General features: G+C 32.3%; 1 protein-coding gene and 1 pseudogene across 2 annotated transcripts in view; one reads left to right on the forward strand and one right to left on the reverse strand.

The window, feature by feature from the left end:
- Emc2 (ER membrane protein complex subunit 2) overlaps positions 1 to 26128 on the forward strand; it is a 43987-nt gene that overhangs the window by 12350 nt on the left and 5509 nt on the right. For both annotated transcript variants that reach the window (XM_076835922.2, XM_076835923.2), the window contains exons 5-10: positions 949 to 1006; positions 16369 to 16454; positions 16609 to 16668; positions 19669 to 19750; positions 20723 to 20833; positions 22840 to 22944. In XM_076835922.2, coding sequence (XP_076692037.1) covers positions 949 to 1006; positions 16369 to 16454; positions 16609 to 16668; positions 19669 to 19750; positions 20723 to 20833; positions 22840 to 22944 — 502 coding nt within the window. The remainder of the gene's footprint in view (positions 1 to 948; positions 1007 to 16368; positions 16455 to 16608; positions 16669 to 19668; positions 19751 to 20722; positions 20834 to 22839; positions 22945 to 26128) is intronic.
- Positions 9310 to 10236, reverse strand: LOC143382321 (U6 snRNA-associated Sm-like protein LSm5 pseudogene; annotated as a pseudogene).

Consider the following 26128-nt stretch of genomic DNA (forward strand, 5'->3'; position numbering starts at 1 on the left):
CAGAAGGGAAGCAGTTTTGAGATTGTTGTACTAGAATTATAAACTGTAGCAGAGATTGTAGAGAGAGTAAGATGAAAAGAAATTGAGAGGGTCAGAAAATAGGCTACCGATTACATTTTAGAAATGAAAGAGAAAAAGAAATTAAAAATGCCTTTTGGTTTTCTATCTTGAATGTTCAAATGTTATCTACCAAATGGAAAAAAGGAAAAAAAATGTATATAGAATGAGGAAGAAATATTTCTGGTAGAAAGACTTGTTGAGTTTGAGGTATTTGATAGTTAGCTGTGAACAATGAGAAAGTTGAACAAATATTCTGAGAGAGGTGTCCATGAGGAACAAAACATAGAAAATAAAGTCTGTTTTCAAAGATTTATGTTTGTAATGGTAGGATAAAAAGATGAGTCATACCAGTGAGAATGTCATCCAGCATGATCTATTCAGTAAGAGTACTGAATATATTCTTATGGTTTGGTGTCCTCAATCTGTAAGGCTTTTCTAATAATCAGAGACATAGAAATGAATCTTCATCTGTCTGTTTACATTATCATCTGTTTTTGCCTCTTGTCCCCTTTTCCCATTAGAACCATTAATTTGGACATAGGTGTTTGTACTGTGTATTAATTATTAACATTAACATATCTGCCATGTCCCAGGTTTGGTTCTGATGCTTGCTCTATCTCTTCAAACAGTGTTGCTAGTTTTTACCTTTGTATTCAGACCAAATTCAATCAGTGTTTTTTGAAGTTTTCTGGTAAGTATTTAAATACAGTGTGTTTTTATTTAAAAACTTAGACTGTAGTAAACTTTCCCTTTTAAATGCAGATAAGAAGACTTGGACATCAATTATGAATGCAGTTGAAGCCCTGCCAGTTAAATCTTTTTCTGTATTTACTATTATCACTGCATTTTAAAGATAATGACTCGATTTTCCTTTTTCTTTTTAAATAGATATGATGATGCTGTACAGCTATATGATCGAATTTTACAAGAAGACCCAACTAACACTGTAAGTTGACAAATTGTCCTGAGGATGATCAAAAGTTAATTTAAAAGATAAAACTAATTCATTTACAAAATAATGGAAGCATACATATGGAACCAGGTTTTATGTTTCTATTTTAAATAGTTTATAATGGACCATCTTTTAATAGATTTAATAGTCTCCAGTAAAATTCAATTTCTAGAAGATGTCTTTTTAGGAAAGAAGTTAGTTGAAATTAGGAAGGAGCAGGCTTGTACTTGAATAAAAGCCCAGCAGATCTTAATGTTTTTGTGATATTTTGAAGCTTATGAAATACTAACTTTCCTAGTTTATGTCAATATGTTTTAGTTGTCTTATTGGACAATGAAAAAAGTCATTCAGTGATTTAGTATAAAGAATGTAGGGTATTATTTTTTAATCTACCTTACACATCAATAAGGAAAACAATCTGTGAACATAAACGTACATATACATACATATATGTATATATATATGTATGTATATTATAGTATTTGTTTAAAAAATAATTCCCTAGCAAATTTTTTTTTAAGTTGACAACACTTTAGGTTAACATATTGGCAAAACTTTAATAGAAGATTCTCAGACTCTTACTAAATGAAAAGATACTGGAAGACTTTAGATATATATCACTCATTTTAATGTTTTTTTTTTGTCATTATTTCCATGTATACATGTGCCTGCTGAAAGGATATTTTCACAATTTTTGGACAAAAATCAGATTAAGTCTTTTCCTTTTATAGAAGGAAAAATGGTTACATTAATACATAATATAGGTTCATGAAAGTTTTTACTTACTTGGCAAGCATTTCTTTAAAGTTAGACATTTTTAAAAATCATGTAATATATGATTGTAGATCTTAAGATACAAAAATGTTTAATAATTGAGCAATTACTTGATTTATTTTAAAGAAACTATACTAACATGGGAAATTATTTAGTATTCAAATATTAGTTTTTAGAGTATGTTTTTCCCAGTCATTGGTTATAAATCCTTATCTCTTTTTACTCCTTTTGATATTCTGTATTAATTTACTATTTTATATTATAGTAGTTGAAGTAATAAAGACTCCTACTTTTGTTGTAATCTCACCTTAGGGAGATTTTTCTATGGAAACTTCTAGGGTTTTTTTTTTTTTTTTTTTTTGAGTATTTGTTTTTGTAAATATTTGAATAGAAAGGTTTTGTTATTTTGTTATGATTCTTAAATATAGAAAAGTGTTCTGATAACCACAGGCTTAACTGTTATAAAATACAAAAATAAGAAATAGTTTCTGTTGGTTTATCAAGATACTTATAAAAAGTAAAATTGGCCAGGCGCCATGGCATAGGCCTGTGACTCCAGTGACTTGGGAGGCTGAGGCAGGAGGATCACAAGTTCAAAGCCAGCCTTAGCAACTGCAAGGCACTAAGCAACTCAGGTCTCTAATTAAAATACAAAATAGGGCGGGATATGTGGCTCATTTTTTGGGTGCCCCTGAGTTCAATACTTGGTACTCAAAAAAAAAAAGTAGAATAGGAAAGTTTTTGAATCATTTTCTAATCTTAACTGTCTTATTAGCTTGCCATCTTGGTTAGTATTGGTTCTTTTAAAGTCTGGTAAAATTCAGCAGCATATCCATCCAGTCTTGAGCTTTTCTTTATTTGAAGGCTTTTAAAAAAATTTCGATACTTATAATTAATTTATTTTGGTTTATTGTATTGATAATGTCACTTTTCTATTTCTCATTTGCACATCTTCTTGTATAGGCTAGTGAGATTTATTCTTTTATATCCTCTCATGATTTTGTTTTATCTTTCTTCTTCTGAGTATAGAATTCCCTTAAACATCTACTGCAGTACTGGTCTAGAGGTCATGAATTCCACACCCCCCTCCCCACCCTTAATCTGTGTTACCTTTAAAACTTTTTATTTCTTCCTCAATTCTGAGGTATAACCTTGCTGGGAGTAGTAATCTTGGTTAGCAGTTATATTCTTCCAGGATTTGAAATATATTGTCCTATGCCCTTCTGGCCTTTAGTATTTCTACTGAGAAATATGCTGTTATGTTGATTTGTTTACCTGTGTGACTTGGTGCTTCCCTCTTGCATCTTTTTGTATTCTTCTTTATTTTGTACTTTTGGCATTATAACCATGTTGTGTAGAGGTTCTTTTTGGCCATGTCTATTTAGGGATATAGAAGCCTCCTGTACCTGTATATTTTCCCCAATATTTGGGAAGTTTTCTGCTATTCTATAACGATATGTTTTTTGTTCTCTCTAATGTAGCTTTCACCTTCTGGTATGCAAATTATACGATTGATCTTCTAATGGTGTCCTAGTGTGTTAGTCAGCTTTTCATCCCTGTGACCAAAACACCAGACATAACAACTTAAAGGAGCAAAGTTTTTTTTTTTTTGACTCAGTTTCAGAAGTTTCAGTTCATGATTGGCTGACTCCGTTGTTTTGGGCCTAAGTTGAGGTAGAACATCATGGAGGAAAGGCATGGTAGAGCAGAGCTTCCAGGAAACTGTAGGGACGAATAGCAAGTGCACATGCACAAAAAGGGGTTAGGGACAAGATATCAAGTATCAAGATATAGTCACTAATGGCATCACAGCCAGGAAGCTGAGTGGCAAGGACATGAGATAATCCCAGTGGCACGTCTCCAAGGACCACTGATTCAACTAGGTCCCACCTTCTACCATTTCTACCACCTCCCAATAAATACAATCAAATTATTTGTCCTCTGATGAAGTCTGAGCCTTCATAATCCAAATATTTCCCAAAAGTCTGACTTCCAAACATAACTGCACTGGGGACCAAGCTTTCAACACATCAGCCTTAAGGTAACATTCCATATCCAAGTCATAATACTCAGAGACCTTGTATGTTGTCTTTTTGTCTTGCTGTCTTACTGTAATATTTTGACAGTTGTTCTTAAGCTTTAATACTTTTTCTTCTACTTGATTATTCTGTTGTTGAGGCTTTTAACTGAGTTTTTTCCTGTGTATTGAGCTTTTGATTTTTATTTGGTTCTTTTATAAAATCTCAATCTCTTTATTGAATTCATATCCTGAATTTTTTTAATTCATTCAACTGTTTTCTCTTGGATTTCATTGAGCTTTTAAAAATGATTTTTATGACTACTTTGGCATTTACCCACTTCAATATCTTTGAAATCTTTTACTGTGAAGAACTTTGAGAGGTGACATATTACCTTGTTTTTTCATATTTCTGTGTTTCTGTATTGAGGTTTGAGCATCTGTTCTAATGAATTTCGTCCACTTTCATGTGATAGCCTTCACAGTATGTGCCTTTCTTCTGCTAATGTGACTTGGAGTTTTGATTTGTTGTGTAATATTGAGTTTATTTCCAATTTGACTCCATAGTATAATCTTCCTATAACTTTTTTGGTTACAATTTGTGGTTTTGGGCACAGAGTGTACCATAAAGGATGAGAAAGACCCATTGTCTCTGCAAGACTTGTTAGGGTGGGGATACTCCAGTACTTTAGGCACATATGGTATAGGTGGCAGAGAATGTGAGATATGCCTCTGTGTGGTTACTCCTATTATGGAGGCATTAGCTCCCAAAGTACTATTCATAGTAACTCTATTATTTGAAAGTGATTCTGATTCTTGGTGTTCTAGGTACATTGAAGGGCTTGAAGCTCTTGTTCTCTGATCAGAGACTGGTACAGATCTAAGTGCTTCACAGGGAGGGCCAGCTGGAATCACATAGCTCCCTCTCTGTTGCACTCACTTCACGCTTATGAGCCCTATGCACTCTGACCAGGTGCAGCTGTGATTGATGTAGAGGATTCACATAGATGTGATGTAATCAACTATTGTGTTTTCTCTTTCTGCTGCTACTGTGGGGTATTTGCCCAAGAACCAAACCTCAACCTCCCTCTATCTATGCTTCTCTGGGGATAGGTCAACAGCTGGGAGCCTGTATACCTCTTTTCTTTAAGTAGAAGTGTTTGTTAGGGTTCATGCAGAACTGGGTACATGGCATATGTCAGAGCTGCAGCAAAACCTTCTGGCTGACCAATTTTGGGCAGAGTGTGTATGACACCTGGAGTATATTCTCTCAGGAGGTTTTTAGTCTATGTACCCTGGAGCATGGTGTATGTCAAAGCCATATTTGGATCCCTGGAATGATTCAAAGGAATGGGAAGAAGGAAGAAAAATTGAAACTTGGAGCTCTGGGCTGGAGAGGTTATGCAGGGACCAAGTTATTGACTAGGTTTTATCCCGGAGCCTTTAGACCCGACTTCTGCTTTGAAGCTACATGCAACTGATATTGCTCTGCATCACAGAGGGCAGCATTGCTGATCTGCTTGCTGTGCCTTCCACTCCCTTTCCTGTCATAGCCATTGATGCTTGGATTAAGTCAGAAACACTTATCTAAGCCACAACTGTCTCGTGTAGCCACTGCCCAGCCACTAAATGCAAGAAGATATCCACAGGAACCCTGTAGTATGATTATTCTCAGTTTTATGATCCCCAGAGAGTTTAGTGTCTTGACAGTAGGATCCGAGAATTTATTGAGAGATGCAATGAATTTCTTCTCTAAAGCCAGCTTGTTTTGCAGACTCCAGATCACCTGTTTATTTAAGCTGTTTGTCTTCAGTGTTCAACTTTCTGAGTCACACTGTGACACTTTCTCTTTTACCTTTACTTCCTTGGAGGGAAGTTTCCCTTTCCCCCACCACTGGGGTATCTTGCTTCTCTTGCCTCATCATTCTCCTTATTCTCTGGAGTTCACTTAGTTTCATTGTCTGTGCAATTTCCAGTACTCACCCAAGTTACCCACCTCCACAAGCAGTTGTGTTTGAAGAACCAAACTAAGGCTGAGTCTATCTATTCTGCAATCTTGAGCCCTCCCACACCTTATTATTCTTTCAGAAACATTTGTTGAGTGTTTGCAATATGCTTGGTGCTGGAAACAGAAGAATATATTAGATAGCATCTTGCTCATGCTTTTAGGGAATTAGCATGATGTAATGAACACATTGCGGACTTATATATAAATATATTAAATTCTGATTTTTGGTGACTTACTGCATGAGGTTTGAGCCTTATAGATCTTGAATAATGAGTATGCCTCATCAGATCCAAGTGAATGACCTGAGTAAGCCTTAGCATTAAAATACAAAGCCCCCTTAGGGTTGGAAAAATTTCTTAAAATGATTTAGAGTGGAAGTTTTCAAATTTTTATTTTGAGGTGATGAAATGGGACACCTGGCTATTTCTTTAAAGTTGTAAAATATTCTTTTGTTAAGTAATGCATACTTATGTTAAAATTATATATAATAACAAAATAAAAAATGCAAAAACCTAAGTTAGTTTTTCTACCTCTGAGCTCAATACTCCTTACTTTAGGTAAGCAGACACTGACAGGTTTTTTTGGTATTGAGATTCTTTTTTATTTTATTCTTTTTTATTTATCTTTTTTCTTTGACATTCTTGCACAGACAAGTGTTTGCATGTGCATGCTTGTGAGTGTGTACACGTGTGTGCATGTGTTTATCTTTTAACAGGGAGATTGGTTGGAAATGCAAGTAGTGTCATACTCTGCATAACCATGTCTTTTAAAGATCAAGTCATATTAGCACGTCCTTTACCTCATCCTCTTGAGTAACTGTATAGCATTGCATTGCATGAATATGTAGTCCCTGTGATGAAAAATAGTTTTAAGTCCCCTTTGGTGAACTCTTAGATTGATTCTAATATCATCCTTTCAGACAAGTGAATATCATTTGTAGGATGAATCCCTAGATGTAGTACATCTAGGTCAGAAAATCCATACATTAAATTTTCAATTTATAATGAACACATTTTATTAGTATATAATAGTGGGATTCGTTGTGACATATTCATACATGCACATAACATAATTTGCTCCATTTCATTCTCCAGTACTTCCACTTTACCTCCTCTAATCCCCTTTCTCTATTCTACTAGTCTAATTTTTATTTTTTTAAATTGATGCCTTATGATTATGCGTAAGCATGTTGAACATTTTTTCATATATTTGTGAGGAAGAAGAATTCCAATTCTTTGTGCTGTCTTCATACATGCATATAGCATAATTTGGTCAGTTTCATTTTCCAGTAGGTACCTTTCCCTCTTTTTCTCTTTTCCTTGATCCTCTTCCCCTGCTGTTTTCTCTTGTATTTTTATGACTCTGTCCTTTCATAAGTTTACTTTTTTTTTCTCTCTAGCTCCTGCATATAAAAGAAAATCCTCAACCTTTGACTTTTTGAGTCTGGCTTATTTCACTTAGCATGATGTTCTTCATTTCTATCCACTTACCTGCAAATACCATAATTTCATTCTTCTTTATGACTGAGTAGAACTCCATTGTGCATATATACATATCACATTTTCTTTACTCATCTGTCAATAGATACCTACACTGGTTCCATAACTTGGTTATTGTGAATTGCACTGCTAAAAACCTTGGAATATATGTATTGCTATAGTATGATTTCATTTCTTTGGTTACATACTAAGGAGTGGATTAACTGGGTCATATGATGATTCCATTTCTAGTCTTTTGAGAAGTTTCCACAGTGATTCTATAGTAGCTGTGCTAATTTGCAATCCCACCAGCAATATACATGTGATCCTTTCTCCCCACATCCTTGCCAGCATTTGTTATTATTTGTACTCTTCAAGCTTGCCATTATAACTGGGGCAAGATGAAATCTCAGTGTAGTTTTCATTTGCATTTCCCTGATTGCTAAGGATATTGAACTTTTTTTTTCATATATTTGTTAGCCATTTGCATTTCTTCTTTTGAGGAGTGTCTGTTTCATTTGTCCATTTATTGATTGAGTTATTCAGTTTTTTTGGTGTTTTTTGAGTTCTTTGTGTATTCTGAATATTAATCCTCTGTCAGAAGAGTAGCTAACAAAGATTTTTTTTCATCTGTAGGCTCTTTATTTATGTATTTTTTTATTCTTGTTTCCTTTACTGTGCAGAAACTTTAATGGCATCTACTTATTGATTTCGTTTCTTGAGCTTTACAAGTCTTATTAAGGAAATGGGTGCCTGGAGGTTGACCCTATGGTTTCTTCTAGCAGTTACAAATCTATACTTACTTTTTATGGTGGACCAGAGTGATTATTTGCCTGTAACCTTTCTAGTTATATATTATCAGCTTGTTTTGTTTCAATCCTTGCCATTTTAATTGGTTAGAAATGTTATCTTGTTGTTATTTCCATTATGAATAATGTCAAACATCTTTTAATATTTCTTATGAAACCGTTTGTATTTCTCTTTCCAAAGTGCTTCCTTGTATACATTTTTCAACTACAATTTCATATCTGTGATTAACCATTTCATTCCTCATTTATTTGTCTCTATGGAGAACTGTATTTTATACCTCTGAGTTGGTTGTACAGAGTAGTTAGAGGTGCAACAAGAGAGTCTATAGAACAAGCATAGCATATACCAGCTATACTTCAAATTTTTAGGTTTTATTCTCAGAGTATGGAAAATGAAGTCAAGTTTTGATTAAGGATATACCTGCAGATATTTTTAGAATAACTTGTCAGCAATGTGGGATGATTTGAAGGATTTGAGAAGAGATAAATCATTTGGAGCTTGTTTTATTTCAGGCCAGAGATAATGAGGATCTAAGACTAGAACAGGTGGAATTGATTGGGATAGGGGAATGAATTACATGTGTTTTGTAATAAAAATATTAATTAAAAATTAGCTGTGAATATGTTTTATAAGCTCTGAAGTGTGAAGATTTCATTCACTAGACCATCAGAAAGAAGTATTAAACAGGACTATTTGTAAACTTTTATTCCTTAGATTACCCCCAAACCAGTCAGTTTTATTAAGTTTTGCTTGCTTTTAAAATATAGATTTTTCCATCATTTGAATGCTGCTGCTTTTTTTTTTTAGTTCAAATTGAATTCTTAAATCAACTCATGTATTTTAAATGTACTTATTCAAAATCAGAATTTATCATTTTGTTTGGAACAATTGTTTGAAAAACAAATGGTAATATAAATGAGGATGGAAACAGATATAAAATGACAGAAAAGCAAATGCCAAAACAATACAATCTTTGTTTCACTGACTACTATAGTGTAATAAAAAAAACAGCCAAAAGCACCTTTATTTCTTAGTCTTCAGAAAACAAGCTCATTTCTTCTTTTTCCAAGATAACCATGATTAACTTAGAAAAATGATTATACATCTTCAAAGCATTTCCCTTTAACTGGAAAATTAGCTTTAGAGAATCTTGACCTTAAATGATTTTTTAAAAACTCCATTTTGTTTTCATTATAAAACAAAATGGAATCTAGCATAAGTCAAGGAAATTCACTTCAGGTTCTTTTCCTCCAGGAACCAGCATTGTTATTTTGACTTAGTAAATTTGATCTAATTTAGTAATTCTTCCTTCTGGCATAATTTCAAACTCAGCGACATCTTCCAGTACCATATTACAAAAGTCATCAAATCCTAGAAGCATGCCAGCAATTTCCTTATCACTCTTTATCACATTGTAAATTCTTGATTCTAACTTGTCCAGAAACTCTAGCAGCAGCAAGTGCGGTGGCTTGGTAGTTAGCTACCATGACTAAGCTGGAAGTGGCCCACCGTTTGAATGCTTCTTGAGGAGAAAAACTTAGGTCACCAGCCTCCAACGTAACTAGCATATGGTAGGCCTTCAATGAATAATTGTTGAATAATGCCTTCAAAAAGAAAGTGTTATAATTATTGTCTTTTAGTTGGTTTTATATTTCAGAAGGATTTAGGTTTTTTTCCTGAAGTGTGAATTGCCTATTGTGATGTATCAGATATTTGAAATCTTATTTTGGTATTAGACATAACTGTCTGTGTGCCAAGGGTGAAGGTGCTTTAAAATGCCACATATTCTTGGAGGCAGGAGAATCTGGAACTGTGCTTTTCCTTTGCTGGCCGGCTAACCATTTCTTCCCAGGCTAACCATTTCTTCCCAGGTCCTCAAATCTGGACTACAGGGAGCACCGGATTTTATTTTGCTCGGAGACCTTAATCCTTCAATCCTTAGCCCTTCAATCAAGGGCTGTCTTTTCACAAGTAATTAGTTTCTTAAAGATGTGCCTTTCAGGAAAAATTGCTAGCTAGCCCAATTGTGTGTTATATTAGAGAAAACATGTAGTACACTTGAATATTATTTATTGTCTTTAAGGGTTTGAAATATTATATAATTTCTTGATTATTTTACTTTAACACCATTATACATGGTTTTAACTGGGAAATTCTTATAGGAGCATAATGGTTCAAATCTAGTGTATCCTCAGAGGTAGCTCCCTGTGGCCACCTCCCCTTTTAATATTTCAGCAAAAATCACACTATCCTTTATATTCATACTGAAATTTTAAAAAATACTGTATTTCTGTAGTGTTTTCTTCCCAAATATATTTATATTATAGTTATTATACATATTTCACCTAGAAGATATGAATTCCATGGGGCTAGACATTGAATTTCACTTACACATAGTGAGGAAAAAAAGTAGAATCTGTGTTGTTGGTCAGTTCATTTATTTTTGAATGGTTGTAAATTTTGCCATGGTATTCTTTTACTAGAGTGATTTCCACTATCAAACATTGGGTTTTCAGAGCAGTTATTGTATTTCTTAATGCCTTCAGCTTATTAATTTAGAACGTTGATTAAAGAAACTGATAAACTGTTTGAAATGGTATAGGCTAAAAATCTGCTGATCTTTGTGAGGGCAAAAATGGAGTTGTTAGCATCGATTAAATAATTATATAGCTTATTTAATGTTTATTAATTCATTTTTTTTGACTCGGTACAAGTAAAACATACTCAGATAAAATAACAGTTTATATAATTAATCTGGGATTTTTTCTACTTTACAGCCAACTTAGAGTAAAGCTGCAGCTTTCTGCAAAGCAGAAGGTGTGATAAATGAGTATAATTGAAAGGAAGGCTGATATAATTAAAGAAAATAATGATGGTAATGATAGTGATGATGAAATGCAACATTTCTTGAATATTTATTGTGGGCCCTCACTAAGCTAAGCACTTTACATATGTCATCTCATTAATTATCACCATAGTCCTCTCTAATATTATTAACTTTATTTTATGGGCAAACAGGATTATAACAAATTCAAGTGCCTTGTTCAAGATTATACAGCTAGTAAGAAATAAATTCTGGGGGCTGGGGTTGTGGCTCAGAGGTAGAGTGCTTGCCTAGCATGTGCGAGTCCCTGAGTTCGATCCTCAGCACCACATAAAAATAAATTAAAAAGAATAAAAGAATTAAACTCTGGATAGTTAGTTAATTATTCTAGATTCATGATTAATGTTCTTAATCATGAAAAAAGAAGCAATGGTAATGAATTGGAAATGGAATATGGCAGCTACCTGTCCCCCATACACAAATTACAGTACTTAAACTTAGTCATTTAGATTGTACTTGCCTTTTTCAGAGAGTATATGAAAAACAAATGTTTTTATTTTTTTTAAATTTTCGTTTTTATTTTTTTCAAGTATCCTAAGCATGATTCTTCATAGAATATTATATATACTAGGGAAGTTATGATAGAAATTGGTCTTTTTTATGAGCCCCTTTTGTATGTTCTGGGTGAGTTCCAGAAGGTAAGAGAAGCCTTTTTTGAACCTTATTCTGGTTGCTTGGTCATTTAAAATCCAGGATTTTGTGTGGCTTCAGGGAAATGTGTATCGTTTGACTCTGGGTAGGACACTGGATAAGGAATTGGATGGCTGAATAATAAGTGTCCATAGAACAACTATGGCAGAGAAGAGAAGTGTACAGATTCAGGAATCCTAGGATTTGCTGTGTAAGCCTAGGTTTTTGGTTTTGATCCATGTAAAATGAAGAGATTTAACTGTTACTACCTACTCCTCAAGTTCATTCCAGCCATAAAATTGTATGCCTTTATTTTTGCAGCTGATTACTACGCATTACTTCCTTTAGTGTCCAGGACTGTTCTGTGTGTGAATACACAAAAACTGAGATGTGTGTTTCTATTTTCATCTTAAATTTTTTTTGGTAGAGAGGTACCGGGGATTGAACTCAGGGGCACTTGACCATTGAGCCACATCCCAAGCCCTACTTTATTTAGAGAAGGGTCTTACTGAGTTGCTTAATGCTTCCCTGTTCCTGAGACTGGCTTTGAACTCATGATCCTCCTGCTTCTCAGCCTCCTGCATTGCTGAGATTACAGGTGAGGGCCACCATGCCCAGCTTCATCTTAATTTTTTGAATCAGTATTTTTGTTACAATTAGTTGTATATATATTGTATTTAAAATTTTACATATACATTAAATGGCAAGACTTTTAATACCTTAAATGAGGCTTTTCTTTTCTAATTCTGTATCCTAATGAGTACTTTTTGAAGTTTCATGTTTTACAACTGAAATTTTAATCATTTATAAAATGTAGAACAGTTTTTATTATAAATATATATATTGACTTTTGCAAAGATTGAGCCAAACAAAATATTCAGAATATCATTATATGTTACAGGAAAACAAAGTACAAGAAAGAAATGCAGACTAGAAGTTTATTTAAGACTTTAACATTTAGTCTACTTATTAGTATTACCGTTTGTACTAAATCTTTCTGTTCCTTCTCCTTTGGTTAGTTTCCTTACCTGTATGCAGTAGTCAGTACAAAGCTGAGTATTCAAGGGAAACCCTCTGCAGCGTGCCAGAGTTCTTACTCTGTAATTTCTTTGCTTTTCCGGTATTCTGTCTTATATACTCTAGTGTGTTTGGTCTTTCTGGACTCAGTTCCTTCCCTGAACTCTGTAACTCAACTAGGTTCAATCTGCTTTTCTGCTCCCTGCACAGGCAGCCTTAAAAATTTCTAAAGATAGTAAGCTAGGACAATACAAGTAGGGCTCACCTGGTTTGCTTCCCACCTCTCATGGATCACTGTCCTTCATTGCCTGATGTTCTGTAGCTTGAAAAATAGTTATTTCATATATTTAGTCCAGCTGGTGCAGTCCAGTAGGACAAATCTTACTTAATATTGACTGGAAAATGATGTTAATTTAAAGCATTTGTTATAAAGATTGGTTTCAATCTCCAAAACACTTCATTTTTAAAACTGACCATTACAAAGTCAATTTAATTAATTAATTAATTTTTACGTGTTACTGAGGATTGAACCCAGTGCCTCACATGTGCCAGACAAGTGCTCTACCACTGAGCCACAACCCCATCCCTCAATTTAATTTTAATATTAAATTTGTTTTACTTAGTTCTTGTATAATTAAGATATTCTTTTTTCCACAAAAACACATAATTCAAAATAATACTAACAAATTATTTAATTAGTACCACTATAGAGTCTTCTTTTTCAGCATATGTCATAGAATAATCTAGGAGTCTGAAATTCCAGATCCTGTCTCTTTGATAAATGGAAGTTGTGTACACCTTTATTTTTATAAAAAGTACTTTTTAATTTTTTATATATTGCAGCATGAATCTAGGGGCACTCTACCACTAACCTACATAACCAACCCATTTATCTATCTATCTATCTATCTCTTTTGAGGCAGGGTCTCAATAAGTTGTTCAGACTGGCCTTGTACTTATGATTCTCCTGTATCAGCCTTCACAGTAGCTAGCATTACAGGCCTGTGCCGCTATACTTGACTTAAAAGGACTGTTTTTTTTTTTTTTTTTTTTTAAAGTCATTTTGAGGGGCTGGGGATGTGGCTCAAGCGGTAGCGCGCTTGCCTGGCGTGTGTGCGGCCCGGGTTCGATTCTCAGCACCACATACAAACAAAGATGTTGTGTCCGCTGAAAAAACTAAAAAATAAATATTAAAAAAATAAAATAAAATAAAGTCATTTTGAAAGATTAATTTTCTTTTCAACACTCTAGAGTGGTGCTTTACAAACTGTATTCTGCAGAAGACTGGTGAAACATTAGTGTGTGTTCAGCAGGGTGCCTGGTCAAATAACTGAAAAAATAAGTTAAAGTTAGGTGTTCCTTCTACACTGTACTTCATGAAATTCATATTGTGTATAATGGTATTTATTACAATGTTTTTACTACCCTTTTAGTTGTTGCTATATATATTTATTCTTTGTGTCTTATTCATTAAATTTTGTACAAAATTTTCAGCAAGTTTTCACTGCGTTTTTATAGTATGTTAGCTGGTTATAAATCCTGTAAGGATTAGGATAATATATAAATAATTAAAGTAGTCTTTGCCTTTCCTTTAAAGATCTTATGGTTAGGGCTTTTTTGTAAGACTTAATACATAAATGTTAAGCATAGACCATAGGTTGAAAAAGCTGTAGATAGTACTTAATTCTGTTATATGCTTGGTACTGTGTTAGCTGCTTCACAGTGATACTTGGATGCAGATGGTAATGCTGAGGTTTGAAGAAGTTAAGAAAGCTGATATGTGGGTTTAAGTTACTTGTCATTTTGTTTTGTTTTGTTTTATTTGAGATATTGGGAATTGAACTCACAGGTGCTTAACCACAGAGCTACATCTACAACTCTTCTTAATTTTCATTTTGAGACAGGGTCTAGCTAAGTTGCTGAGACTCACCCTTGAACTTGTTATCCTCCTGCCTCAGGTTCCTAAGATGCTGGGATAACACACATGCACTCACCTTCCTGGCTTTTTGTTTTTAAAAGCTGGATTTTTTTTTTTTTGTCATACCATATTGCCTATGGAAGAAGTAGTGTCATGGAAAATGAAAGGAGTAAATTATGCTTCAAATGATGCTTGATTGGTGAAATCAGATATTATACTTTTCCAAAGAAGTCAGTTTCTTGATTATATGTTCCTCAGTATTTATAGGATTTGAGACAAGGGTCTTATTTTAAGTCCAATCATAATGGCCTTAAAATTTGAGTAATTTCAGAGCTTTAAAGTTTGAGACTTTTTAAACTTGATGGATGTTTATTATAACACTTTTATTGTTTTTCATAGTGGTATTATCCTAAAAATATTTGAATGTGCCTACCATGTGGCAGGCATTATTCCAGGTCTTTGGCATGAGCCAAATAATCAGGGATATGCATTCATAAAACATGTCATTTTTATTACTCAAATATTGTTAGCATGATTACAAATATTTTTCTTGGCTTTACTTATCAGGTAATGTCTTGATTTCTCTACTTTTTTAACTTTCACTTCTTCAATCCCAAATCATTCAGTCTATACCCCACTGGGTTTAGCTCCTATTACTCTAAAGAGACTTTGGATTTTTACCTCTGTCTGTATCTTTTGTAGTGCATTTTACATAAAGCAACAAGTCTTGTATCATAATTAATAAGCTTAACAATTCTAATCAGAGTATTTTATTGTTTATCCTTCAGCATTTGAATTGAATAGAGATTGAGGGAATGCAATTTAATAATTTGTATAGTGCTCTCCAGTTGCTGACTTTTTACTTTAACCTCAGAATTAGTTATACACATCAATTTTTTTCCTGTCCCTTTGCTCATGTGTTTCTCCTGATATACCATATAACTTCCTGTTTACTTTCTTAATGTCTGTTCACCTTTTCTTTTTCAATATGGGTGTCACGTCTGGGAACCTCTTTGCTTCTTATCTTTACACTTCTTCCACTGTGCTACAGCCTGTGTTATCTCTTTCTTGTTGTCTTGACACCCTATATATCTCTATCATTGCCCTTAATGCATTAAAATTTTTACATAATGTGTCTTTCTCATGAGACTGAGAAAGAGGTTATCTCATTTTTAATCTTTATATATTCATTGCCTGGCATAGTTCCTGACCAAAAAAAGTAGATATCTAATTTATATTTGATGAATGTATAGATTAATGGCATTGATTTTTGTATTTATTGTTAAGATTTTAATTTGAGTTTTAAATGCTTATTACAAAATGTTTCTGTCAAGACTTGTTTTATTCTTTTGAAAGACTCATAGGTAGATTTTTCTCTTAAAATTGTGAAAACATTGTCAGAAGCCATATTTGTATAATGACATTCAAGGGGCCATGGTGAGATTTTTCCCTTAATCTCCCCTATTCCTCTACCTCTTAAGATATGGATCTTATGAATGAGACAGAGTAAAGGACTTTAGGTTGGATAAAGATTAGGATTCCCTGCTGGCTTGTAATTATCAGAATCTAGATGACTGTTTATTTGGATGAACTGATGCATACATTGTATGCATCAAAAGTAAAGCATATGTGATTGTTAGAGGAATGTTTGAATTCCCCAGTGGGATGTCATGGGGTATGTTTATAAACTCACACTAAGCAGTAGTTCCACAATGGAATTTCACTGGCATTGAGATAATAATTTGCACAGTCAAATTACCTTCTTTACAAAAACCCAGGGAATCCTGAGAGCCTAATCCTTTATTAATGTCAACCCATAGGCTGCCAGAAAGCGTAAGATTGCCATTCGAAAAGCCCAGGGGAAAAATGTGGAGGCCATTCGGGAGCTGAATGAGTATCTGGAACAGTGAGTGTTTTACAAGAGGATTGTGTTTTGTTATTCTGATAAATCTTTTTTAATTAAAATGGAATTTGCATTTGATTTTCCTGCTTGCCTCCATGCTGTTCATTTACAGAATAACTACACATTTACTTTTTTTTCCCCCCTTTTCTCCCACCAGATTTGTTGGAGACCAAGAAGCCTGGCATGAACTTGCAGAACTTTATATCAATGAACATGAGTAAGTTGTTAAACACATAAAATTTTGTTATGAGTGAAATTTTCTTCATTAGAGTGGGTTTCCAAAGAATTTGTAAGAAGGTATGAACCACCTGTCATTTTAAATGAGGAGCAAAATAAATTACCAATTAAGTTTAAAAATAACGTATCAACAGTTTTCTGGTTATAATGTGTGAATAGCTCTAATGAGGTCATTTGTGTTGTGCTTAATTTGTTTGTTTGTTTGTGTGGTCAGTAAATTTTTCTTCAAAATACAGATAGCAGTCTTTGGAATTTGAAAGTTCTGCATTTTCAAAGCTAAGGTTATTTTTGGTGAATTAAAATTGTGAATTTTTAAGAGTTCAAATTGTTCTTACCTACAAAGAGTATAATACTTCCTGCTGTTTAAAAATTCTGTCAGTTGTATGCATTTATTAGCCTTAACACTAGAGAATTAAGTCTTCCAAATATCGAAAGAAGCTTTCAGTTGCCTGGGTTAAAAACCAAGAATAATCAAGAATGTTGAATGCTATAGGGAACTTGCTTATTGGATATATAATGTTTTTGTTAGCTTTTTTATTGCTGTAGTGACAGGAGGAAATTCCAGTGTGAGGGGATTAGTGCAAAGTCTCAGTGAACATTTTCTAATATCAGAGAATTAACCTAACTTCCATCTGGAGATGTAGTTTTTTTTTTCTTTTTTTCCCTTAGTTTTTCTAAATCCGAAGTATATTGCATTGTTTGTTTCCTCCTTTTTGAGAGAATAGAATCAAATTCTCATGCATGTACATGAATAGTTTACTTTGTTCTCATACTTGTAGAAGCTGAAACAGGAAATAAAATAGCATGAAGACATTTGTCTCTTGCCTTTGCTCAAATCTGTGTGTGTGTGTGTGTGTGTGTGTGTATGTGTGTGTGAACGCACGTGCATGTGCACGCGCTTCCACATGCATACAATATGAAATAAAGGATCAAGTAGTTATTTCCATAATTTTAATAAAGGTGGGAGCTAAAATAAAAGCAGTAGGTGTTATTTAATGAAATGTGTACTATATTCCAGGAACCATTCTTTAGTTCTCTGCTGTACTCTGACTGTCAAAGTCTCTGTTTTCAGTTAGGAAAACAGAGATGTCTCTATGCTTGTATGTACACATATATAAACATACTCAGTTATATATTATGTACACATATATAAACATAGTTATGATTATGGTACAGTATGTTTTTAAATAACAAACTGAATTTTTAGTGTACATTGAAAAAAATTAACATTAGTTTTATTCTGTTTCTAAAGTAAATTTGTTTTGTATTGCTTGAAGGTTTTGTGATTAAAAGTAATAAAGGAAATCTTTTTTTTTTTTAAATTTTCAAGTTTAAAACCTATGCAGAAAATTTAGAAAACCTAGTGTAGCTTAAGGACCAAGATAAAAATTACTTGAAATTCTATCATTCTAAGTTAATTACAGTCTTCCTTTCCTGTTTTATCTTGCTTTATATTCTATCAGAACCAGACACATAGTCCTCAACACATTTAAGTCCCTAAGAAATTTATTCCTAGCCTTAATATGAATTTTTGGCATCATCTTAGTTAAAGAATATATATATAACCAAACTTTTTGATAAATTGGATGTTTAAGGTAGAGACAACTTTCCTTTTACCTTTTAGAATGGTAGATACTAAATAGTCATAATATTGTTCTGACATTTATTAAATCATTTGTTCAAGTCTTTTGTTTAGTCACTTACTAAATGCCTTGGTGTTTCAAGAATTAATGCTTCAAGAATTAATGCTGTCAATTCATAAATCTAAAGTGCTTCAGTTCTTTGTTAGTGTGCAGGGTACAATTAGTTCGTTGGGCCCTTTGGGTTTGACTCTGGTACCCACTTTTTATGTCACCATTGACAACTTCATCAATATTATTACCACAGATTTTCATTGTGGGTCTAGGCAACACATATTAGGATTGCAAGCTGTCTGGAGGAGCACAGCCTGGTATTCAGTTTACATCTCTGCTGCCCCAGTGTTCTCAGCTATACAGTGATGATAATCTGCTTTCAGAATTTTTGTAGGATAGAATATTCATAATACTGCTAGTGTGCAACACATAATGAGTATTTTATAAGTTAAACATTGGTGAAGCTAGAGTATCTGTATTTCAAAAAGTAAATATATCAGGCATTAATGCAAAGGTAGGTACCTATGCATATTGGTAACGAATGCTAAAAATAGCTGTAGGTAGTTTTTTTTCTTTTGGATAGTGTCATCACCTGAGAATAAATTTAGAATACCTGTGTTTCTTAGTATTTCCTTTTAAATAGTAAGAATAGTTGCATGGTTTTAAACATAAAATATATTAAAGTGAATAATAATGATGACATGGTTTAAAGCTGTTTTCCAAAGCCATTTCTGGTAATTTTCAGCAAGATTTTCATTTTACTACCACATGATTTGAACTAGTAGAGGGCATATCAAAACTAACAATCTATTATTCATAGGTTTAAAAGATATAATTTAAATATAATTTAATATTTGACAGTAAACTTAAGTAATGAGAATCTTTGTAATAGAATATGTTGGCAAATATATGTCTGTGAAGGATTTTTAATGATTAGGGAGTATTTGATAAAGTGTGTAGTTCCTCTTTATGCTAGCTATTTGAACATTTTGTTAATGATCTGTGGACTTCCAAAAATTATTTTATGTGTAGATCCAAGGTCTTAAAGTCTTTGTTATTAATAATGTTTAAATATCATGATAGTGGCCTAATTTTTTAAAAAGTAGTATCTATAAATTGTTCATAGACTGCTTTAGGATTTAGACATACATTTGTTTCAATACATTAAAATTTTTATATTGGTATTTATGAATTTAGGATAAGTACTTTATTAATAAAGCCATTTAGATTGTTTTGGAAATAACGTGTCTTGACATAACTAAAATTGTTTTCAAATTTTTTAAAGGCATACCTAAGATAAAATTTGTGATTTTTCAAAAGTAATTTCTCCTCTTGATATTCTTCAGCTATGCAAAAGCAGCCTTTTGTTTAGAGGAGCTTATGATGACTAATCCACACAACCACTTATACTGTCAGCAGTATGCTGAAGTAAGTGTTTTTAGAAACAACAAATTTCTGTGATTTTATTTTTCTTGCTCTTGTGTATTGTTATGGTACTAAGAATATTTTTTTTCATTGAGGTGAATATGTAAATATTTAAACCATCTGATGAATATTGAGTGAGGGAATAAGATACTGAATTTTTACTATTACAGTGGAAAAGCTGGACTTTCAACTAAAACGGTGAATTCTTTGTGTTTTATATAGTATATTAAACTATTTTGTTTCCTAATATAAAGTTATATGTCACAATTGTCACCATTTAATTGCTGTGAAATTTACAGTGATTATGGTTTTTAAATTCATATTTTTGGAAATTCATATTAAGGCCAGTATTTTGGGATGAAGGAAGTGTTTAATCTGTCTGTGGTTAAAAATGGTGTATAGGGGTTAGGGTTGTGGTTCAGTGGTAGAGCAGTTGCCTAGCATGTGAGGCACTGGGCTCGATTCTCAGCACCGCATAAAAATAAATGAAGGTATTGTGTTTATCTACAACTAAAAAAGAAAAGTGGAAAAAAAGAATATCAGTATAATTTTATGCTATCAGGTTAGAGGACTTCATTATTAAGGAATGCAAAAGGATCATTTTTTTTTAATTATTAGAGTACAAATGTAAAAGGGCAACTCAATATCCAGGTCTAGATTTGTAATGGTAGTAACAGAAAATATACTGATGTGTAGCACTTGCAAGGCAATACAAGCAGAAATTTTTCTGAGCTTTTTTATTGTGCTTGTAGTTTTAGAAACTACTCAGTGATCTTAATGTTCATAGAATAGAATAGCTTTTTGGGGGAAGTTATGTTAGATTAGATTTAATAACTGTAAGGTGAATTCTTTTAACATCTTGCATTTGTTTACATAATATCTGTTTTGATTACTTAATGCCTATGGTATGATGAAGCATGCTATATTTTAAAGTAGTAAAATAAACACATTTCAGCACACTGCAATTTTTAACAGGTTAAATATACCCAGGGTGGACTTGAAAACCTCGAACTTTCAAGAAAGTATTTTGCACAGGCATTGAAACTGAACAACAGAAATATGAGGGCTTTATTTGGGCTTTACATGGTGAGTTGAGGTGCATGCTTAATGTTATTTTGCAAAATCTGTCTTTTAAACTCCATTTAACAATCCTCTTTATCCATTCCTTGTTTTTTTTTTTTTTTGTATTAATAACAGCAGGTTGTAAGGCAGTTTTATATTTGAATGTTAAGATATCTTAGCTATTTGACATTTCCGTATAAAATATCTTTTATATCAGAATTGATATCTACTCTTACACAATTAAATAGTAATATATAACAAAGTATATTATATATATTTTAATTGTTTTGATATTCTTGGGTTTGTGCCCAACATTATTTTATTTGTTACCTAAGTTTACTTGTGTGAGATGTTTTTAAACTATGCTAATAAAAAACATTAGAAAATAGAATCTCTAATATGTCAAATTAATTATTTTTATGGCATAGAAAAAAGTTTAGAAATTGTTGGGAGTATGTAGTTATCTACGCTTTATGCCAAATGAAGAGCTTAGAAAAGCCATTTAATAAGAGCTATGGGAAATAAAAGAATTTGCTGAGCTTCATATATAAAATGAACACCTCTGCAATCAAAGAGACTAAGAAAATAAACTTTAATAGGTCAGTTCTTTGAAATTTTGTTTTGTTTTACTCTTTCTATGAGTTTTCTAATGAGTATCTTGTTATAGCTCAGTAAAAAAAAAAGACTTGATTTAAAAAGTGATGGGAAGAAATATAAATAATTTTTAGAAAGGAATGACAAAATAAGGCTAGAATATTGTTCAAAGGAATTTAAGAAAATTCCAAGTTTCAAGTGCTTAGAGATATAGTTAACAGTAACATATGTTACTAAATAAATTAAATACTTACTTTGAAAATTGTGTGACAATACATCATTATTAATAATACATTTACATTGAAATTTATGCACCAGGCATCGTGTTTGCATTTTTTTGTTTTGTTTTAAATCCTTAAATCTTCACTTGAAGTATTTGAATAGATATTTCTGTCATTTCACAGATGGTAAAACTGATATACAGGCTTAATTAATTTACCCAAATATGTACACAGAGCCCCCAAGTGTTTAAGCTGGGATTTCAGTTCAGGCATTTTAATCCAGTCTTTTAACCACTGCATTTACAAAAATTCATATCCAACAAGTGATGAGACACAGAAGTTTTGTTATTAACTACAGATACATCATTGACAGTGGAGGTTAACCTATAACACCCACTTAGGTAAAAAAGAAAGGCTTAACCTTTTTATGAATCACTGGGTGACAGATCCTTTTAAGAATAAGATATATTTAAGAATAAAACAGAATTTATACCTTACTCTTCCCCAGAAATACATCATTATTTAAAAATTAGGATATGATTTGAGGGATTTATAGATTCTTCATGGGTCCAGATTAAGAATTTCTTATTTAAATACGTTTTTTAAAAGGAGAAGGTATAACAAATTATAGTTATTAATGAATTCTGTAGAACAAAACTTAAAAGCTCTTTATCGAAAAGAGAAATGGGTTAGTTAAAAGGATGTTCTTTCAAAGGTCTTCTATTGAAGTTGTTTTTGTCAAGTCAGATCACTCCTATTGGACTGAAATTTTTTCACTTGTTAGTATAGTATAAATTATTTTTGAGATTTCTATTAATACTCAGTGCTTCTGACATTGGAAAGCTGATTCTATTCAGTAACAAGAATATGCATTACTAAAATTCTAATGAGAAAGTACTTTTTGGTTTACAAAAGTATGTTTCCATGGCTTCTTTATTTAAGTGATAGGGGCTTTTACCTTTCAGATTTGTGGTAGATATACAATTAAATACCTTCAGGTATTATTTAAAATACCCTTTTGTCTCATTACTTTGGATTATGCTGTATTTTAAAATGTTTTCATTTTTAAACACCAATTTCATTCAACTTTATTTTTTAAAGGTTTTGATAGTCTTAAAATTTTTTTGTTATCAATTCACTGCAACTGTTACCCTTACATGTTTTTGATTGGCTAGAATAAAAGAAATTTTGCTTTTGATGTTTCTTTTTTTTTAGTCTGCAAGTCATATCGCTTCTAATCCAAAAGCAAGTGCAAAAATGAAAAAGGACAACATGAAATATGCTAGTTGGGCAGCTAGCCAAATAAACAGAGCTTATCAGGTTAGTATTAATAATTTTGTTTTTATGTAGATCAGTTAATGTATTTCTTAGTGATTTTTGTCTCTTCAAACTTTGGTAAATATGAAGTAATTTTAAAACTTCATGTAAGATAAATAGCATGATCCATTTCAAAAGAATATTTGGTATGTGAGTATATTATTAATCAGAGGTATCCCAAGAAATAAAGAAGGAAGGGAAAACCTAAAAATAAATGAATCAAACTATTAAAGTTTCTGCAGTCTGCTTACACTTTAAATCTTATATTAAAACTTCTACATTCATTTCATAGTTCTCTGAAGCTCATCTCTAAGAGATTTTTCAGGAAATATTTTTCAAGGAAAATTTGCTCATGGGAAAAAATATTTTTTCACATCTTCCATTGTTTATAACTAGCAGCCTTTATATTTAAAGGATAGTTTGACTGTTTATGTACTCTTGGCTTACATTTACTTTAATTATGTATCTTAATCATGTAGTTTTATTGTTATTTAGGATAAAATTTTGCTGTCAAGAAGCCTAATGCCATCCTGAGTTTCTCTCATAAGTGATTTAGACTTTTATCTGGTACTCAAAAGAATTTGCTCTTTTTCTTTAAAATCTAACAATCTCACTATGATGTGTATTGTTGGTTATTCTTGTATAAGTTTTCCTAAGTACACAACACAGTTGTTTAATATGTAGATTCAGTAATTTTCTTTGAGAAAAGATAATTTTAGAATTATATGGATTTTTTTCCACTTGCTTTAGTTTTTTTTTTTTTTTTTTCAGGGCTCCAATTATAAGTATATTGGATTTCCTTTCCTTACCTCCTATTCATTTTCTCTCAGATTTTTTTCTGTCATTTTTGTATTTTATTCTTTTTCTCTTCATAATAATTTTTTATACAGTTTTATTTTTTTCTTGTTTTTCACTTATAATAAGACAGTTTTACTTGGCTGTTAGGAGGAAACCTGGAATATGGGGAGTGGAAGATAGGATAGGGTAGCTTACCCAACTTGACTATTCTACGGCTTCCTCCTTTTTGTTACAGACAACTTGATTAAGACCTTTCTGTATATCCAGTGCTTGTCAGAACTAACATAGAATATTTACTTCATAGTAGTTCTCTGTTCTACCCTAAAAAATTCTAAAGATCTTGGATTCTGAAATATTACTCTCAACTTTAAATGTTATATAGTGCTGTGCCAGTTTTATATTTTTAATATTTTATTTTTTAGTTTTCGGCAGACACAACACCTTTGTTTGTATGTGGTGCTGAGGATCGAACCTGGGCCGCACGCATGCCAGGCGAGCGTGCTACTGCTTGAGCCTCATCCCCAGCCCTGTTTTGTTTTTTTAATAGGTGCTTCTGGGCATTACTCCCTTCTTGTGTTCCTTATCTGAACAGTCTTCCTCTTAGTATATGTTTTTTGCTTCAGTTTTTTCTCCTAGTTCGAGGTTTTTAAATTTGGCTTCAGTTATTCCTCCTGGTATGAAGTTTTGTGCTTCTGTAAGAGAGTGTTGGCTGACTATTTGAGAGATTTTGAGACCTTAGATGTAAACTTACTTAATTTCTCATTTGCACAGTTTATTACACTTGCTTTTGATTTGGAGCTTGTGAAGACTTTCCAAGTTTTGTAGACCATTTATAATTCATCAACTTAGGTTTCCTTGTTGAAGGGATTAATGCTTGCTCATGATTTTATTTTTGGTTTCTTAAAAAGAGTAAGTGGGTTGTTCTGTTACTTTGTGTTGCTCCTGTTGCAGACTTGTTGATCTTTTATAGGTCTTTCTGCTATTGGTGACAAAATCACATTCTAGGGTTTTAGAAAGAAGATGTAATGTGGGCTTGTTTTCTTCTGTGTTGGTTTTGTTTTTGGTGCTGTTTGATTCTTTATTTTCATATTCCTGGTTGGAGAAGATAGGAGAGATTTAATTTAAAAGTTTAGTGTCATCCTAATCATGGTATTTAAAATCACCTTTGTGTAGTTATATGTTGCAGAGAATGTTAGTGTTTTTTAGTGTATTGTAAGTCAAAATATTTATAGATACCAGCTAGATTATTCTGCTTAAAAACATAGTTTGAGATATCTCAGATCTGTAATAGATAGGGTTACACAATAAGTAGGCCTGCTGTGTGTGTTTGTGTGATTGATTTTAAAAAAAGACTTGTGTAATACAAAACTGATTTAAAAATAAGACTTGTGTAATACAAAACTAATAGTATGCGCACTTCATCATTGTTTTAACTTATCTTTGCGAAACAACTAACTACTAGGTTCTTTTTTTGACATAACTATTTTTTAAATCCATTTCTATTAAATTGTAACATAGAAAAAAGAACACAAGTCATAAATATGCATCTAGGCACATAAATATAAACATCACCTCCTGATAGGTCCTTGCAATATCTACTTTTCAAGAGTACTGACTTATAACTTTATAATTTATGGCATCATACAGTTGTATTCATTTTCTCCTGATCTCACTCACTATTAGGTTTATGAGATTTACCCTTGTATGTGACTATAGTTTATTCATTTTTATTATACTGTGGTATATTGAATGACTATATTACAATATATCTACTCAATTGTTGACGGGCAGTTGGATTATTTTCTGTTTGGGACTATTCTGAATAGTGTTGCACTGAATTTTTTGTTTGGTCAACATTAACATACATTTCTGATGCATATACACTTTTCAGTGGAAATTTTGGGTCATAGAGTATGTGTATATTGAACTGTAGTAGATGTAGACAGTTTTACAAGTTAGTTGATTTACTCCTACAAGTAACTTGAAGAATTCTCATCACTTATATCTTCATTAACACTTGGTTCTGTCTGTCTTTGTAATTATATCTGTTCTGGTATGTGTATGGTGGTATTTTGTTTATTTTATTTTGCATCTTCCAGTGAGAATTCTGTCGTGTTTATTGGCCATTTAGATATCCTCTTTTATAAAGGCTTATCTTTTTCTTATTGGTTTGTATGACTTTTTCTTTCTTTCTTTTTTTTTTGTTTTCTGATTATGAGCCCTTTTCTGGCTATGTATGTAGCAAATACCTCTCTTTTCTTACTCTCCTTCTCAAATGAGTTTGACAAATAGAAGTTCTAAAGTTAAATGTGATCAAATTTATCAGTGATATCCTTCATGGATATATCATGGTTTGTACTTTTTATTTTTTGTTAATAAATTTTTTGCT

Source organism: Callospermophilus lateralis, chromosome 16, assembly GCF_048772815.1.
Source record: "Callospermophilus lateralis isolate mCalLat2 chromosome 16, mCalLat2.hap1, whole genome shotgun sequence".
In the NCBI taxonomy this organism is placed as follows: Eukaryota; Metazoa; Chordata; class Mammalia; order Rodentia; family Sciuridae; genus Callospermophilus; species Callospermophilus lateralis.